General features: G+C 43.4%; 1 protein-coding gene across 3 annotated transcripts; it reads left to right on the top strand.

Annotated features, from left to right (window-relative positions):
• The first annotated feature begins 15,583 nt into the window (after nucleotides 1-15,583).
• Nucleotides 15,584-18,810, top strand: GZMH (granzyme H). Of its 3 annotated transcripts, none has more exons than XM_025391962.1 (5): nucleotides 15,584-15,754; nucleotides 16,905-17,052; nucleotides 17,561-17,696; nucleotides 17,911-17,976; nucleotides 18,544-18,810. In XM_025391962.1, the coding sequence occupies exons 1-5, from the start codon at nucleotides 15,700-15,702 to the stop codon at nucleotides 18,685-18,687; spliced, it is 549 nt and encodes a 182-aa protein (XP_025247747.1). In that variant the 5' UTR covers nucleotides 15,584-15,699; the 3' UTR covers nucleotides 18,688-18,810. The 3 variants fall into 3 exon arrangements, with proteins under 3 accessions (XP_025247747.1, XP_025247746.1, XP_025247748.1); XM_025391961.1 differs by having other exon boundaries at nucleotides 17,911-18,168; XM_025391963.1 differs by lacking the exon at nucleotides 17,911-17,976.
• Nucleotides 18,811-19,646: the final 836 nt, after the last annotated feature.

Raw genomic sequence — 19,646 nt, 5'->3', positions numbered from 1 at the left:
TAGCATGACGTCTTACAGGTTAGTCCATGTTGTGGCAAATAACAGAATCTCATTCTGTGTTAAGGCTGAATACTATTCCACTGGGTATATATACCACATTTTCCTTATCCATTCATCCACTGATGGACACTTAGGTTGTTGATTCCATATATTGGCTATTGTAAATAGTGCCACAATGAGCATGAGAGTGCAACTATCTCTTTGACATACTGATTTCGAATCCTTCGGATATACCTCAGAAGTGAGATTGCAGGATCATATGATAATTCTACTTTTAGTCTTTTGAGGAACTCCATACAGATTTTCATATGGCCACATTAATTACATTCTCATCAACAGTGTACAATGATTTCCTTTTCTCTACATCCTCACCAAAACTTATTATTTTTTCTCTTTTTGATAATAACCATTCTGACAGGTATAAAGTGATAGCTCATTGTAGTTTTAATTTGCACTTTTTGATGATTAGTAATGCTGAGAATTTTTTCATATATCTGTTGGCCAGTTGCATGTCTTCTTTGGAAAAATGTCTGTTCAGATCCTTTGCCCATTTTTAAATTGGGATTTTTGGTTTCTTGCTATTGAGTTGTTTGAATTCCTTATATATTTTGGATATAAATCCCTAAATAGATTTAAGGCTCACAAATACTTTCTCCAAACAAAGCCTCCAGCTTTATTCTTTTTACTCAAGATTGCCTTGGCTATTATAATGTTTTTACATATTTGGCTGTCCTTGAGCAACCTCCATGAGGTGTGGCAGTCACAAAGCCATGTCTCCGTGTATGTGCTGCCAGAAAAGTCTTGAGGGTTGGTTCCTAACAGACTCACAGGGTTGCACTGGCATATTAAATTTACACAAACTATTCATTTTCAAAATTTCAGACTCAGAAAATTTCATCATCACATCAAGATCAGAGCCATATGTTAGGCTGGACTTACATGAGCCAAGATTAGAAAATTATGCATACAACCAAATCACCATATTTTTGGTGAGAAACCATTGTCATAGGCCTAAATTTCTCAAGTTTTCTATATGATTACCTAAGCATCTGTGAAGGCTCCTGTCACCCCACTTGAGCTTGGACACCATGTACTAGATCACCCCCTTGCATGAATGTCTTCCTCACTATAAGTGGCTTCCACTCCCACTGCTAGATTTCCCTCCCACAGGAAGGGCCTCCTCACCTTACATGTATTCTGACATCCCAAGCCCACTGGGGTTGCTTAGTGCAGGGTGTCCAAGCCCATGTGGGGTGAGGAGTGTGACCACATTGGAAGAAGGCCTGGTGTGAGTACTTTCCCCACCCCACACAGATCTAGGCACCCCACTCTAGATTGTTGTGGCTACCCACCCTGCCAAGGTCACTGTACTTTGTTTCTTTCACAAAAGTTTTGTTCCTCTTTAAAAGAACTGGAATCAAGATATTTAGAACCAACAAGATTTTCAAGGTCATGACCCTTCTTTTTTCTTCCATAATGGGGGTATAACCAGGAAAATTTGTTAAGCAAACAGTACAGTAGTCCTCCCCTATCTGCATAGTAAGAGATTAACAATAGTAACTAATAATAAAGTAGAATGGAGATGTGGCAAGATGGCAGAATAGGAACAGCTCTGGTCTTCAGTTCCCAGTGAGACCAATGCAGAAAGCAGGTGATTTCTGCATTTCCAATTGAAGTATCCTGTTTACCTCATTGGGACTTGTTAGGCATGGGTGCAGCCCATGAAGGGTGAGCAGAAGCAGGGTGGGGCATTGCCTCATTCAGAAAGTGCAAGGAGTTGCGGGGCCTCCCTTTCCCAGTCAAGGGAAGCCATGAGGAACTGTGCTATCCAGTCCAGATACTACACTTTTCCCATGGTTTTTGCAGTCCGCAGACAAGGAGATTCCCTTGTGTGCCTACACAGCCAGGACCCTGGGTTTCAAGCACAAAACTGGGCAGCTGTTTGGGCAGACACCAAGCTAGCTGCAGGAGTTTTTTGTTTTTGTTTTTGTACCCCAGTGGCACCTGGAACCCCAATGAGACAGAACCGTTCACTCCCCTGGAAAGGGGGCTGAAGCCAGGGAGCCAAGTGGTCATGCTCAGTGGGTCCCACTCTCACAGAGTCCAGCAAGCTAAGAACCACTGGCTTGAAATTCTCACTGCTAGCACAGCAGTCTGAAATCAACCTGGGAAGTTCGAGCTTGGTGGAGTAATGGGTGTTCATCATTACTGAGGTTTGAGTAGGTGGTTTTCCCTTGACAGTGCTTAGGAGGCCAGGAAGGTTGGACTGGGCAGAATTCACCACAGTCTGGCAAAGTGGCTGTGGCCAGACTGCCTCTCTAGATTCCTCTTCAATGGGCAGGGCATCTCTGAAAGAAAGGCAGCAGCCCCAGTCAGGGGCTTCTAGATAAAACTCCCATCTCCCTGGGACAGAGCAACTGCGGGAAGGGGTGGCTGTGGGCACAGCCTCAGTGGACTTAAACGTTCCTGCCTGCTGGCTCTGAAGAGAGCAGCAGATCCTGACAAAGAGGGTTCTCCCAGCACAGCACTCAAGCACTGCTAAGGGACAGACTGCTTTCTCAAATGAGTTCCTGACTGGGACAGATCTCCCAAAAGGAGGTGACACATACCTCATACAGGAGAGCTCCAGCTGACATCAGGTAAGTGCCCTTCTGGGATGAAGCTTCCAGAGGAAGGACCAGGAAGCAATCTTTGCTATTCTGCAGCCTCCGCTGGTGATACCCAGGTAAATAGGATCTGGAGTGGACCTCCAGCAAACTGCAGCAGACCTGCAGAGAGAAGCCTGACTGTGAGAAGAAAAACTAACAAACAGCAATAACATCAACATCAACAAAAAGGAACCACACACACACACAAAGCCCATCCAAAGTAAATCCACGAAGATAGGAAAAAGCAGTGCAAAAATGCTAAAAATTCCAAAAACCAGAATGTCTCTTCTCCTCCAAATGATCACAATTCCTCTCCAGCAAGGATACAAAACTGGACAGAGAATGAGTTTGACAAATTGGCAGAAGTAGGCTTCAGAAGGTGGGTAATAACAAATTCCTCTGAGCTAAAGGATCATGTTCTAACCCAATGCAAAGAAACTAAGAAACCTGAAAAAAGATTAGACTAATTGCTAACTAGAATAACCAGTTTAGAGAAGAACATACATGACCTGATAGAGCTGAAAAACACAGCATGAGAACTTCATGAAGCTAACACAAGTATCAACAGCAGAATCAATCAAGCAGAAGAAAGGATATGGGAGACTGAAGATCAACTTACTGAAATACGGTGTGAAGACAAGATTAGAGAAAAAAAAATAAAAAGGAAAGAACAAAGCCTCCAAGAAATATAGGACTACGTGAAAAGACCAAACCTATGATTGATTGAGGTCCCTGAAAGTGATGGGGAGAATGGAACCAAGCTGGAAAACACACTTCAGGATATTAACCAGGAAAGCTTCCCCAACCTAGCAAGGCAGACCAACATTCAAGTTCAGGAAATACAGAGAACACTACTAAGATACTCCTCAGGAAGAGCGACCACAAGACACATAATCGTCAGATTCTGCAAGGTTGAAATGAAGGAAAAAAGTTAAGGCAGCCAGAGAGAAAGGTCGGGTTACCTACAAAGGGAAACCCATGAGACTAACAGCTGATCTCTTTGCAGAAACCCCACAAGCCAGAAGAGAGTGGGGACCAATATTCAACATTCCTAAAGAAAAGAATTTTCAACCCAGAATTTCATATCCAGCCAAATAGAGTTTCATAAGTGAAAGAGAAATAAAATCCTTTACAGAGAAGCAAATGCTGAGAGATTTTGTCACCACCAGGCCTGTCTTACAAGACCTCCTGAAGAAAGCACTAAATATGGAAAGGAAAAACCAGTACCAGCCACGCAAAAACACACCAAAATATAAAGACCAATGACATTATGAAAATACTCCATCAACTAATGTGCAAAATAACCAGTTAGCAAAATGATGACAGGATCAAATTCACACATAACAGTATCAACCTTAAATGTAAATGGGCTAAATGCCCCAATTAAGAGGCACAGACTGGCAAATTGGATAAACTGTCAAGACCCATCACTGTGCTGTATTCATGAGACTCATCTCACATGCAAAGACACACATAGGCTCAAAACAAAGAGATGGAGGAATATTTACCAGGCAAATGGAAAGCAAAAAATGCAGGGGTTGCAATCCTGGTCTCTGATAAAACAGACTTTAAACCAACAAAGATCAAAAGAGACAAAGAAGGCCATCACATACTGGTAAAGGGATCAATTCAACAAGAAGAGCTAACTATCCTAAATACATATGCACCCAATATAGGAGCACCCAAATTCATAAAGCAAGTCCTTAGAGACCTACAAAGAGACTTAGACTCCCACACAATAATAATGAGAGATTTTAACACCCCACTGTCAATATTAGACAGATCTGGACCAAGCAGACCTCATAGACATCTATAGAACTCCCCACCCCAAATCAACAGAATATACATTCTTCTCATCACCACATCGCACTTATTATAAAATCAACCACATAATTGGAAGTAAAACACTCCTCAGCAAATGCAAAAGAAATGAAATCATAAAAAACTGTCTCTCAGACCACAGTGCAATCAAATTAGAACTCAGGATTAAGAAACTCACTCAAAACCATGCAACTCCATGGAAACTGAACAACCTGCTCCTAAATGACTGCTGGGTAAATAACAAAATTAAGGCAGAAATAAGTTCTTTAAAACCAATGAGAACAAAGAAACAACATACCAGAATCTTTGGGACACAGCTAAGATAGTGTTAAGAGGGAAATTTATAGCCCTAAATGCCCACATCAGAAAGCAAGAAAGATCTAAAATCTAAAAAACCCTAACATCACAATTAAAAGAACTAGAGAACCAAGAGCAAACACATTCAAAAGCTAACAAAAGACAAGAAATAACTAAGATCACAGCAAAACTAAAGGAGATAGAAACATGAAAACCCCTTCAAAAAATCAATGAATCCAGGGGTTGCTTTTTTGAAAGATCAACAAAATGGATAGACCACTAGCCAGACTAATAAAGGAGAAAAGAGAGAAGAATCAAATAGACACAATAAAAAAAAGATAAATGGGATATCACCACTGATCCCATATAAATACAAACTATCATCAGAGAATACTATAAACACCTCTATGCAAATAAACTAGAAAATCTAGTAGAAATGGTTAAATTCATGGACACATACATCCTCCCAAGACTAAACCAGGAAGAAGTCAAATCCCTGAATAGGCCAGTAACAAATTCTGAAATTGAGGCAGTAATTAATAGCCTACCAACCAGGACCAGATGGATTCACAGCTGATTTCTACCAGAGGTACAAAGAGGAGCTGGTACCTTTCCTTCTGAAACTATTCCAATCAACAGAAAAAGAGGGACTCCTCCCTAACTCATTTTATGAAGCCAGGATCATCTTGATTCCAAAACCTGACAGAGATACAAAAAAAAAAAAATTCAGACCAATACCCCGATGAACATAGATGCAAAAATCCTCAATAAAATACTGGCAAACCAAATCCAGCAGCACATCAAAAAGCTTATCCATCACGATCAAGTCGGCTTCATTCCTGGGAGGCAAGGCTGGTTCAATATACACAAATCAATAAACATAATCCATCATGTAAACAGAACCAATGACAAAAACCACATGATTATCTCAATAGACGCAGAAAAGGCCTTCAATAAAATTCAACACCTCTTCATGTTAAAATCTCTCAATGAACTAGGTATTGATTAAACATATCTCAAAATAATAAGAGCTATTTATAACAAACCTATAGCCAATATCATACTCAATGGGCAAAAGCTGGAAACATTCCCTTTGAAAATGGCACAAGACAAGGATGCCCTCTCTCACCACTCCTATTCAACACAGTATTGGAAGTTCTAGCCAGGGCAATCAGGCAAGATAAAGAAAAAAAGCATATTCAAATATGAAGAAAGGAAATCAAATTGTCTGTTTGCAGATGACATGATTGTATATTTAGAAAATCCCATCGTCTCAGCCCAAAAACTCCTTAAGCTGATAAACAACTTCAGCAAAGTTTCAGGATACAAAATAAATGTGCAAAAATCACAAGCATTCCTGTACACAAATAATAGTCAAGCCAAGAGTCAAATCATGAGTGAACTCCTATTCACAACTGCTACAAAGAAAATAAAATACCTAGGAATACAACTTACAAAGGACGTGAAGGACCTCTTCAAGGAGAACTACAAACCACTACTCAAGGAAACAAGAGAAAACACAAACAAATGGAATAAAATTCCATGCTCATGGATACGAAAAATCAATATCATTAAAATGGCCATACTACCCAAAGTAATTTATAGATTCAATGCTATTCCCACCAAACTACCAACAAGACACCAGGAAAGTCAATGGTAGACTTTCCTCACAGAACTAGAAAAAAACGACTTTAAATTTCATATAGAACCAAAACATTGTCCATATAGCCAAGACAATCCTAAGCAAAAAGAACAAAGCTGGAGGCATCACGCAACCTGACTTCAAACTATACTACAAGGCTACAGTAGCCAAAACAGATACACAGACTAATGGAACAGAACAGAGGCCTCAGAAATAACACCACACATCTACAACCATCTGACAAACCTGACAAAAACAAGAAATGGGGAAAGGATACCTTGTTTAATAAGTGGTGCTAGGAAAACTGGCTAGTCATATGCAGAAAACTGGAACTGGACCCCTTCCTTACACCTTATACAAAAATTAACTCAAGATGGATTAAAGACTTAAACATAAAACCTAAAAGCATAAAAACCCTAGAAGAAAACCTAGGCAATACCATTCAGGACATAGGCGTGGGCAAAGACTTTGTGACGAAAACACCAAAATCAATGGCAACAAAAGCCAAATTGTCAAATGGGATCTAATTAAACTAAAAAGCTTCTGTACAGCAAAAGAAACTATCATCAGAGTGAACAGACGACCTACAGAATGGGAGAAAAATGTTGCAATCCATCCATCTGACAAAGGGCTAATTTCCAGAATCTGCACAGAACTTAAACGAATTTACAAGAAAAAAACAACCCCATCAAAAATGAGCAAAGGATATGAACAGACACTTCTCAAAAGAAGACATTTATACAGCCAACGAACATGTGAAAAAAAAAAAACTCATCATCACTGGTCATTAGAGAAATGCAAATCAAAACCACAATGTGATAGCATCTCACGCCAGTTAGAATGGCAATCATTAAAACGTCAGGAAACAACAGATGCTGATGAGGATGAGGAGAAATAGGAACACTTTTACACTGTTGGTGGGAGTGTAAATTAGGTCAACTATTGTGGAAGACAGTGTAGTGACTCCTCAAGTATCTAGAACCAGAAATACCATTTAACCCAGCAATCCCATTACTGGGTATATACCCAAAGGATTAGAAATCATTCTACTATAAAGATACATGCACATGTATGTTTATTGCAGCACTATTTACAATAGCAAAGGCTTGGAACCAACCCAAATGCCCATCAATGATAGACTGGATAAAGAAAATGTGGCACATATACACCATGGAATATTATACAACTATTAAAAAGAATGAGTTCACGTCCTTTGCAGGGACATGGATGAAGCTGGAAACCATCATTCTCAGCAAATACAGAAACAGAAAACCAAACAACACATGTTCTCACTCATAAGTGGGAGTTAAACTATGAGAACACATGGACACAAGGAGGGGAACATTATACACTGGGGCCTATCGGGGGGTGGGGGGCAAGAGGAGGGAGAGCATTAGGACAAATACCTAATGCATGTAGGGCTTAAAACCTCAATGACGGATTGATAGGTGCAGCAAACCACCATGGCACATGTATACCTATGCAACAAACCTGTACGTTCAGCACACGTACCCCAGAACTTAAAGTAAAATAAAAAAACAAGAACAATTATAACAATATATTCTAATAAATGTTATGTAAATCTGGTTTCTCTCTTAAAATATCTTACTGTTTTCAGAGCACTGTTGACCATGGGTAACCAAAACTGCAGAAATTGAAACCACAGATAAAGGAAGACTATTGTACAAGGATATCAGAAATGTGTCCTAGACAGAAATGTGAGGATACTATTTGGCTCCCTGGCATCAGTTTTTACTTCACATGGAATTAGTAATTCACTAAAGAGATTGTCTTTCTGGAAAACAAACCCTCCTTCCATTCATAGCACACAAAGTTTAGACAAAGCAGACCTCAGTCTATCAAAAAACTATGCCCAAGGCTTATACCAATCATAGTAGCTTCAACTCTTCTCTGACAAATCCTTCATGCACCTAAAGCAATATGGCAGATTGTACTTTCTGTAATGACTGCCACTGCACATCTCCCATCCCACCAGCTCTTCTTACATGACTTCAACACTCCTCTCACTGAGAGGCAAAGCCTATGTCCCTTTCTTTTAAATCTGGGTGGGGGCTTTAGATTGCTCCAAGCAATGGAATATTGTAGAATGGATACCACATGACTTCAAAGTCTAGGTAACAAAAAGCACACGGCTTCTGCCTGGCTCACTTTTTGGGAGGATGATCACTCTGGGAAAGCCAGCCATCAGGTTGTGAGAAACAATCCTGTGCAGTGAAGCAACACAGGGAGGCCGTCATGGAAAAGATACGAAGCTCCCAGCATCTACTGCTGAACCTGTGAATGAGTGAACCTTCAAATGATTCCAGCCTCCAGGCTTCAAGTCACCCCTGCTGACATGGAGGGGAGCAGTGACAAGCCATCCACACCAACTCTGATCAAATTGCAGGCTTGTGGGCAAAGTAAATATTGTTATTGTTTTAGATGACTAAAATCTTTCGTGTTGAAGCACACCTTCTTCTGCATTTCTCCACACCACTCTTTCCATTCCTCTAAGCATGACCTTCACCATTCTTACCTAATCACTAGTGCTTTTGTCTCCTCCACCAGAGCCAAGGAATCTCATCTCCAGTATCTGTAAGTCTTACACAGAAAAGGGCCCCATAAGAGCTCTAGAAAAATCTTTGACCCTCTTTTTTTCCAGATTCCAGGGAATTTGGTGGTGTAGTGGTTAATATCAGATGCTCTGGAATCAAACTGTGATGCTCAAACCCTGGCTACTCCCTCCTCACAGTGTGAGATTGAGCAAGTTTCTTAACTTCTCTTGATCACAACTTTTTCATGTAAAAATAGAGATAGTATCAATACCTACCTTACATAATTGCTGGGATAATTCTATGATAGGATGAACATAAAGTACTTGAAACCGTAAGGACTCAGTAAATTCTCGTTGTTGTTATGATATAGAGTATTTTCTCATTTATTCAGCAAACTAATTAGCCATGTACTCTTTATAAGGCACGTTTTAAGTTTTTTTCTTGCACTTCTTACAGTGTTTCATTTCAATCAACTTTAACATAATCAAGTCACAGATTTTTTGGCCATTATTTTATAACAATTTTTTTTTAGTCATTTAAAACAATAACAATATTTACTTTGCCCACAATCTTCAGTTGCTTATTGATTGTATAGTTAGGCAGGCCAGTTAGAAATGTGATAAGCTCTGATATCCCCCAGCTTACAGGCACAAGCTCTCCTCAAAATATTAAAGAAAATGTATCCCAGCTCACATGTTTTGCACATCTGTGTTCTTCTGACCTTGTGACCCAGCCCTGACTGCCATTAGACCCCCCGATCTGACCCCAAATGACAAACTATATACGTAATCTCTCCCTGGTACCTATACTCAGCATGTGGAGTGAGCCAGCTTAGCCGGTATCATCTAGTACACCACACACAGTTCCTGGGGACCCAGACCAGTTACCTCAGGATGTTATTTCCATCAGCCAGCCACTAGGTGAGTGGACCAGAAACAAAACCACCAATCTAAGGTGGCTGTACAAATTCCGAATCAGATAAGTATGGAAACATCACTAACACAACAAACACATAATAGGTACTGTCAATAATAGAACCTATAAATTTAAAAAAGACAGAGAAAAGAAACATAAAACATGACTTGTTTTTAACTTTCCTTCAGAGCCAATGAGTCAAGTCTTCTTCCATCATCAGAGGAGGTGAAGATGCAGAAGAGAGCGGCCACGCTGGAAAGAGTGAATGAGAGTGGCAGGAGCCCCAGGGGAGGGACCTTGCCTCTTCAGAACACTGAAGCAGTGACAAGCGAAAAGAAGAAACCTTAGTAAACTGATTAAAGAGAGTTCATCTCCTCCATGAGACACAGGCCAGACCTGGATAATAAGGATGGTGATAGATAGCCCCGGAAATAGATATTATTTTCCTTGCATCACATCACTTTGGCCCACTGTGCCTTGAGCTGCCCCTCGAGTGCCCAGGCACCCAAGCACCTCTCAGCTTTTCTCTCAGGATGTTCTCTGGAGCTGTAAAAATTTGCTCTGTCAAAGAGCAGTCTTAGCCCTCAAGTGAGAAAGAATTAATGCTCCTAGAGACAACACTCAACCAACTGGGAATGGGACTTATCAGGCAAACGACCCAGCCTCCTGAATTTTGGAAAGACAATGCTGACATCCATTCTTTATGGATTCTCAAAGAGTCCCCAGCAGGATTCAACTCCAGATGCCCACAGCAATAGGTAGCTCGGTAATGCACTCAAGGTTAGCTCTCCTTATTTTCCCTGTCTCATTCTTCCTACTTCCTTGCTCCAGTCTCTTGGAATTATCTCAGAAAAAAAATTAATTACCTCTAACTAAATCCTTGGTTTGTTTTTTGAACAAAAGACTCAAACTAAAATCCAACTGTATTGGGTTGAATAGTGTCCCCCCAAATTTATGTTCACCCACCACCTATGAACGTGACCCCATTTGGAAGCAGGGTTTTTGCAGATGTAACTAAGTTAAAATAAGGTCATACTTGATTAAGAGGGACCCTAATGAAATTACTGGCATCACTTTAAAACAGGTAAATGTGGACACAGACATACAGAGAACATCACCCAACAACAGATACAGAGATTGGAGCAATGCATCTACAAGCCAAGGAGTGGCAAGGATTGCTAGATACCTCTAGAAGCTAGAAGCAGCATGGGACAGACTTTGCCAGACACTTCCAGAAAGAACCAATTCTGCTGATATTTGATTTCGGGCTTCTGTCCTCCAGAACAGTGAAAGAATCCATTTCTGTTGTCTGCTGCCACCAGTTTGTAATACTTTGTTATAACAGCACTAAGAAATTAATACAATACCCTAAGGGTGTCTTAGTCAGGGTCCAAGAAAACAGAAACCACTCCAAATATTTACAAACAGAAGGAGTTTATTACAGGGAACTAATTACATGAGAGAAGCCAAAGAGGGTAAAATGAATCAACCCAGAGATTAGCAATACCAGGAAGCCACTACCACACCTAGCTGGAGGCATGGAGGGAGCAAGTAGTGTTGCCAGGACCCTGATCACCTGGCAGAATACGAAACCATATCTAGCCTGCCAGGTGAGAGCTGGAGCCAGGAGGAGAGCAGAGGAGTCATCCTGAAATAGTCCTCAAGCTAAGAAGAAAGAGTGGGAAGGAAAAAGACCCTCATTCATCAGCACCAACCATTGGCTTGGCCCAACAAGACAGAGCTGCCAGACAGAGAAATCTGTGTGATGTAGACTGTGTCACAGAGAACAGAAGGAAGATGAGGGCTGGATCTGAAAGCTACCTGGGCAAGGATCCAAACCAACAACTTCACTCCAACCCCATGAGACTCAAAGGAAGAGAGTTTAAGCGTTTGCTGTTTTTTAAACAAATTACTAGGATCCATAATAATACCAGTACAAGGTGAGATCTGAAGGATGAGAGACACTAAGAAGAAACAGTGTGAGACAGTAATAATGCGTTGATGATCATGGCAGTACAAAAAATGGGAAGTCCTTCATGAGTCAGGTTTCTTTAAAGGCACATGCAACTCCCACTTAGATGGACACAACAGTATGTGAAGACTCACACTGTGATCTTTTGCTCCAAGAACCACCACAGGAACACACCAGGAAAACCAAAGGAATTCACAGATCCTTTGAAAGAAACAGGACACTGCAGCAAATTTTGCAAAACAGGTGAAAAACTGTAAGTTCCCAAAGTGTGAGAGGGAAAAAACCTGCCTCTGGATACACATCCCCAATGGGGAATCTGAAAATCCAGATCAAGGGAGAATTTAACTTTACCTAGAACTAAAACGAATGTAGGCAGTCACACAAAATATAAAAGTAGAAGTATCAGGGGAAGTGCCTTACAGGCACTTCCAGTCTTCAGCTTGAGCCCAGGGAAGCCATTCCTGACTATATGTCACAGGAGCTCTCAGGGAAGGTAGCCAGTGGAATTGGGGAGGGGTCACCAGGTGAAGGAAGCTTCCAATTGAAATTGGTAGTGGTTTCAATTGGACACAAATTTTCTTTAATGGAGTCTGGGGGACGAGTGGGAGCTTTGGCAATATGAGCACATGAACTCAGAAGCAAAGTCCCTCCCATTGAAGTGGGCAGATGGGGAGGGGTGATATCTGAAAGTCATGCTTGCTTTCTCAGTGGGAAAGCTCACAGCCTTGGGCAAGATCTGAGTGGGGCACTTTGGGAGTGAGACTGGCCTCGCCAACTGTGTGGGAGCTGGGTGAGGTCTCTCACTACCAGCTTTCCCCCACTTCCCTGGTGAATTATATGACACAGCAGAGGTAGCCAAGATCCCCTCTGGGAAATAACCCCATTGGCCTAAGAACCACCCCCACATCCCCCACAGTGGCCACAACAAACCCCACCCAAGGAGACTCTGAGCCCAGACCCGCTTAACCCTGCCCCAACATGATGGTATTTCTTTACTCACCCTGGTAACCAAACACAAAAGATAGAAACTTGGGAGCTTCAAGGCCCCACCCATGATCTGAGAAACTTGGTTTCTTACCCTGGCCAACTTAGGGCAAGCCTAGATCCCTCTACTACCGCTGCAGCTGGTGCTCTCTTGAAAACACCACTTCTTAACCCTGAACCCAGGAAGGAGAAGATAACACCTAATTCCAATGCCTGCAACATCCTGGCTAACCAGAGGTCCTGAGTGTGTCCACATGAAAACTTTACTGCTAGCATAGCCAGCATTCAAGAAACCCAGCACACTAAACATATCTACAACCAAGGACTCCCACAGAGTCTACTTCACTCCCCTGCCACCGTCACCAGAGCAGGTACTGATATCCATGGCTGGGAGACCTGAAGACAGATCACATCACAGGACTCTTCGCAGACATTTCGCAGCACCAGCTGGAACCTGGTAGCTCCACTGGGAGCCTAGACCCAGAAGAGTAATAACAGCCAATACAGTCCAGCTGTCAGAAAGTTCCACCCCTAGGGGAAGGGGAAGAGCACCACATCAAAGGATCACCCCATGGGATAACAGAATCTGAACAGCTGGCCTTGAGTTCCAGACCTTTCCATTGAAATAGTCTACCCAAATGATAAAGAACCAGAAAGGTAATTCTGGTAATATGACAAAACAGAGTTCTATATCATCCCCAAAAGATCACACTAGCTCCCCAGCAATGGATCCAAACCAAGAAGAAATCTCTGAATTGCCAGATAAACAATTCAGAGGATTATTAAACTACTCAAGGAGATACCAGAGAAAGGTGAAAAACAACTTTAAAAATTAAAAATATATATATATATACATATATAGGATATAGGTGAAAAATTCTCCAGAGAAATAGATATCATAAAGAAAAAATCATCACAACTTCTAGAAATGAAAGCCATTAGAGAAACACAAAATGCACTGGAAAGTTTCAACAATAGACTAGAACAAGCGGAAGAAAAAACTTCAGAGCTCAAAGACAAGGCTTTCAAATTAACCCAACCAGACAAAGACAAAGAAAAACTAATTTTTAAAAAATGAACAAAGCCTCCAAGAAATGTGGGATTATGTTAAACAGCCAAACCTAAGAACAATTGGTGTTCCTGAGGAAGAAGAGAAATCTAAAAGCTTGAAAAACTTATTTGGGGAAATAATTGAGGAGAACTCCCCTGGCCTTGCTAGATATCTAGATATCCAAATATAAGAAGCTCAAAGAACACCTGGAAAATTCATCACAAAAAAGATTATCACCTAAAGTCCTATCCCAATTCAGTTAAAGTAATAGCAGGAATAGCACCTTATAAATACCTGGAAAAATAGTAGAAGGAAACATGCTTAAGCATTAATAATGATCTCTTGTGGTAGAATTCTCGGTAATTTTAATGTTATCATTTACATGTTCTCTACTTAACTATACATATATATTTATATATATACATATACATAAATATACAAACATATGTATATATACACATTTTTGTTTATGGACAGCCCATGACTGTGAGCCAAGGGACATCAGAGACATGGCTCTCTGGAAACTGAGAGAACACTTAGTGGACAGTTTTTTTGTTTGTTTGTTTGTTTGTTTTTTGAGACAGAGTCTCACTCTGTCACCCAGGTTGGAGTGCAGTGGTGCGATCTCAGCTCACTGCAAGCTCCGCCTCCCAGGTTCAAGCCATTCTCCTGCCTCAGTCTCCAGAGTAGCTGGGACTACAGGCACCTGCCACCATGCCCAGCTAATTTTTTTGTATTTTTAGTAGAGACAGGGTTTCACCATGTTAGCCAGGATGGTCTCCATCTCCTGACCTCGTGATCCACCTGTCTCGGTTTCCCAAAGTGCTGGGATTATAGACGTGAGCCACCGTGCCCGGCCTTAGTGGACAGTTATTATCAGGATGATCAGCATCCATTTTTCCATCACCTGGCAACAACAACTAACATTTCTCAAGGGAAATCCCCTCCTCATTCATAAGCAGCATGGATGGAGTGGAACAGTCCCTACCTCTGCTTAAGGAGGGCTAAATAACCAAAGCATAAAGCACTACACTTCAGTGGACGCAATGATGACTAATTTTGGTTCAATAAATATCAAGTCCAGAACTTGTGTGCAGAACTGTGGAATACAAAAGTTATCTTTGTCACAGAATATTTATATTTAAAGAGGGGATTCTAAATATTCCAACAATATGAATCCAAGATAGTGGTAAGATAGGAATGGGTTGCCTTTCGGAGTACTTGTTGGGTGTGTGCAACTCTGCATACTGGTAAGGCAAGTCCAGCCTCCATCTCACACCAACGAGCAGATTTCCCCACCATGGCCCTTACCATCTTGTGCTCTAACCACAGATTTTCAGTCTACTCTTGCTAACCATCAACTCTTCAACGGCAAGAGTCATGTCTCTCATATCCCTGGATCTGGCTTGCTAAATAATTATTCATGATTTTATCTGAGTAGAAAAAGAGCCAAGAACTGAGAAAAGGAGACATTCTTGGTTCTTCTCAGTCACTGAGGAGCTTCTGCGGTACCAGCCTTTCTGCTAGCTGCAGCCACAACTTCAACAGTTCCACCTCCTTGTTCTTTATTCTGGCTTTCACCTTGTTACTCAGCAGCAGGGGTGTAAATGTGGTGACAGTGCCATGTCGACTTAAACCAAACGAGAGAATTTTAATAAACCACCCTTATAATGACACCCATCAAAACCAGAAGGGGACAAGCCTAGGAGGTCTCTGAGGTTTCTGTACCCATCCCTCCTTCATCCCCCTTCAGCATTTTGTTTCTGAAAGGAGTCAACACCAACAGCTCTGACCCGGGCAGCCTTCCTGAGAAAATGCAGCCATTTCTGCTCCTGTTGGCCTTTCTTCTGACCCCTGGGGCTGGGACAGGTAAGTGACTATCCCTATTCTAGAGGCCTGAACCCATCTTATAAGATACCCTGTACCTATGAGCACTGGTCAGGAATTTTCCTCAATCTGAGCCCAGCTCCTATTCCACACCCAGACTTATAAATCTGAGGCTAGATAGAGACTCAGCAAAGATCCAAAAATGAAGGGTGTTCGCTAAAAGGTTTAATAGGTGTTAGCCTCTCCCTAGACCTCTCCTTTATGACCTGGAATGTGGATTGTTCTTAGAAAGGCATTTGGTGAGGAATGTGAAGCTGAAAAAGATAAGTAATTATTATTCTACACTCCAACCCAGGAAAGAGGAGCTCAGACACCAAGTTGCAGTCAGGGGAGTTATCTCTGGACCCAGCTTAAGAACCACTTAAATTATTCAGTGCCCCCACCCAATCACCCCTGCCCAGGAGAGAAGTCCATGGTACAACTTATCTCAGAGGTGGCAAGATGACTGTATCCATAGCTCTCCCGCTACCTTGGCTCCACCTAGGCTTTGCAATTCATTTTTAGTTGGTTTCTCCACTCCCTTCTGCCTTTCCAGGCCCTCAGCTACTCCACTGACCTGGTGGTACCCCCTCTAACATCCCTGAGGTCCTCAATCCCACCAGCACTACCCCCACTAAACCTCAGCCAAAGGCTAATTGGAGGCTATTCATTTACGCACCAAACAACACTTACTGAGAACGTAGAATGTGTTAGGCCCTGGCACATGAGAATTTTAGAAAATCCAACTCCAGAAGCTCATGGGTAGATCATTAGAAAATGGCACCAATCTGGAGGACAGCAGAGGCTTAGAGGGATCAGAGAGACTCACTAAAAAGGAGGAGCCTGGGAAGTACAGTCCAGGATCCTCTGGGGCTCTACCGTTGTGAAAATAGATCTTTCTTCCTCCATGTATGTTTCTGCAGTAGGATGCAGAAGTCAAGCACTGCCCATTCTTTCTGAGAGAAGGTTCTGAGACTTAAAGTTCAGAAAAGCTTACTCTGCCTGCAAGGAGTGCTGCCTGCAGAGCTCAGGAGGACCCTCCCTCACTGTCTGCAGCACACAAAAGACTTCGCCGTCAATCACTGTCATCCTAAGCCTTCTCTCCTGACCGCAGCCATCCCCAGCTACTTTATCTTCCAGCCTTTCCTTTCAGAGGAGATCATCGGGGGCCATGAGGCCAAGCCCCACTCCCGCCCCTACATGGCCTTTGTTCAGTTTCTGGATGAGAAGAGTAAGAAGAGGTGTGGTGGCATCCTAGTGAGAAAGGACTTTGTGCTGACAGCTGCTCACTGCCTGGGAAGGTAAGGAGCAACACCAGCTCACCTTCTGAGTCCCCCCTACAGGGACCCTTGTTTTCTTCTGGGGACTGCAGCCCAGGGGAGCTTCCAGAGTTCCTGGTAATGCAAGCCCATGAAAGCTCATTGGAGCAGCCACCTGGGATAGGACTAGGATGAGGAGAGGATGAGAAATAGGACAGGGTCAGAGGGTCAGAGGTCAGAGCAAGTGCCACAGTTTCACACACTGGCCAAATAAAGCAGTGGTAAAGGTTGAATCCATGCATTAAGGATCAAAATGCAAACTCGAGCAATTTCATGATATTTCCTGAAGGCAAGAGAGAGCCCCCAGAAGCCCTACTCTTCATGTCTTTGTGAAGCAGAGGGCACAGTCACTCAGCCCTGGAGCCCTCCTGTCCCCTCAACTTCCCCTCAGCTGCAGCCCCACCCTGCCCTAGCTGTCATCTGCTCTTTACTACTCCTGGGCTGTATCCTCTGTGACTCCACCCCCATCCTCACTCTGCTCTCTGTGCAGCTCCATAAATGTCACCTTGGGGGCCCACAATATCAAGGAACAGGAGCGGACCCAGCAGTTTATCCCTGTGAAAAGAGCCATCCCCCACCCAGCCTATAATCCTAAGAACTTTTCCAACGACATCATGCTACTGCAGGTGAGGCACACTCCTGCCACTCTTGCTCTTCTTGGTCCAGTTGGTTCCACTCCCACTGTGGCCACTGTGACACGAGCTCTTCCCTCCTTTCCATCCTGACCTCTTGGTCAGTTCCTGTGCCTTAGAGGAGAGGGAAGATTGTGCAGCCCCATCACTGTGTCGGGGCCCAGAAGGCCATTGCCTGACCTGGACTTTCTTGCTTCTTCCCTACCAGCTGGAGAGAAAGGCCAAGCGGACCACAGCTGTACAGCCCCTCAGGTTACCTAGCAGCAAGGTCCAGGTGAAGCCAGGGCAAGTGTGCAGTGTGGCCGGCTGGGGTCGTGTTTCAACGGGCACTTTAGCAACCACACTGCAGGAAGTGTTGCTGACAGTGCAGAAGGACTGGGAGTGTGAACGTCTCTTCCATGCCAATTACAGCAAAGCCACTGAGATTTGTGTGGGGGATCCAAAGACGACAAAGACCGGTTTCAAGGTTGGATTTCCAGCCCCTACCCAGAAAGACCACAGGGAGAGAGGAACTTGAGGGAGTTCTGGGGTATGGCAGTGGCCAGATCCTTATGCTCTCAGCCCAGAGCTTGGGCAGTCTGTGTCCACTCCTTGGGTGGATTGGGGTGGCTGGAGGGGAGGGATTTGTCATCCCACAGTCACTTATCACCGAAGTGTCCGTGAGAATTGCAGAGAAAGGCTTGGTCTGGGGAGAGCCAGAAAGTACAGCCAGGGCCATGCTGGAGACCTAGGACTCAGGGAGGTGACAAGGCCTGCCTGGCACTGACGTCTCACAAAATCCGTAACAGAGACCAACCATCCTAGGGAAGGCCAGCTCAGTCTTTCCTCTCTCTGTTCACAGGGGGACTCCGGGGGGCCCCTCGTGTGTAAGCGTGTGGCCCAAGGTATTTTCTCCCATGGACGCATAAACGGGACACCTCCAGGAGTCTACATGAAGGTCTCACACTTCCTGCCCTGGATAAAGAGAACAATGAAATGCCTCTAACAGCAGGCATGAGACTAACCTTCCTCTGGGCCTGACCATCTCTGGGACAGAGGCAAGAATCCCCAAGGGGTGGGCGGTCGGGGTTGCAGGACTGTAATAAATGGATCTCTAGCATAAATATGACTGAAGTCTTATTTATTCACTGAACCATCTTCAATATGCCACAACACTGCTTCAGGCAGCCATCTGCTGACAGTTCTGGCTTTTGCTTCTTCCTTTCTCCCCCAGCCCTCCTTCCTCCCTAAACCCCATGCTGTACAGTTTTTTCACCAATTTCTCAATCACATGTCTTTGATACTGAACCCTCTGTCAGAGCTGGTTTGAACTCCATTATAAACAATCTTCACCCCGCCTCCCCTCACAAAAAATAAATAAATAAACCTCTCTGGACCTTAGGAATTTCTTACCATCCCTAAACCAACCACCTACTCCCCTAACAACGTAGCAGAGAATGGAGCGGGGCAGTGGAAAGGAACTAACTCCAGGGACCCGGAAGGCCAGGGGCCATGCCGTGAGTACCCAGTTTCCCATTTCCAAGAAACTATGCCGTGAGTACCCAGTTTCCTTTTACCTATTTCCTGTCTCTCCGGCGGGGGCAGGCTTCTCCCACAGCCAGGTCTGCCTGCGGCTTAGGAGGTTGAGATGCTCCTCTGCACCTAGGTCCCATTTCCCTGCCCCAGGCCCAGCCCTGAGCTCAGTCAACCTTATTCCTTCCTGGCTAGCCTTCCCAGCTCCCAAGTGTTTTTCACCCAAGTGCCCTGGATACCAGTTTCTTTCCCTTCTAGCTCACCCTGTTCTGAAACCAGTCTCTCTCTCATCTCGCTAACAGAGTTCCCAGCTCTGTGTGAAACTTCTCCACTGCTTGTTCCAGCCAGACCTGGGCTGCCAGCCCATCTGATGCTGATCAGAGGAGCCAGCTCTCACCTTCCACCTGGGCAAGGCTGGCTGAGGCCCTCAGT

Source organism: Theropithecus gelada, chromosome 7b (genome assembly GCF_003255815.1).
Source record: "Theropithecus gelada isolate Dixy chromosome 7b, Tgel_1.0, whole genome shotgun sequence".
In the NCBI taxonomy this organism is placed as follows: domain Eukaryota; kingdom Metazoa; phylum Chordata; class Mammalia; order Primates; family Cercopithecidae; genus Theropithecus; species Theropithecus gelada.
Note: the sequence above shows the minus strand (reverse complement) of the source record. Positions and strands in the feature narration are given on the sequence as shown.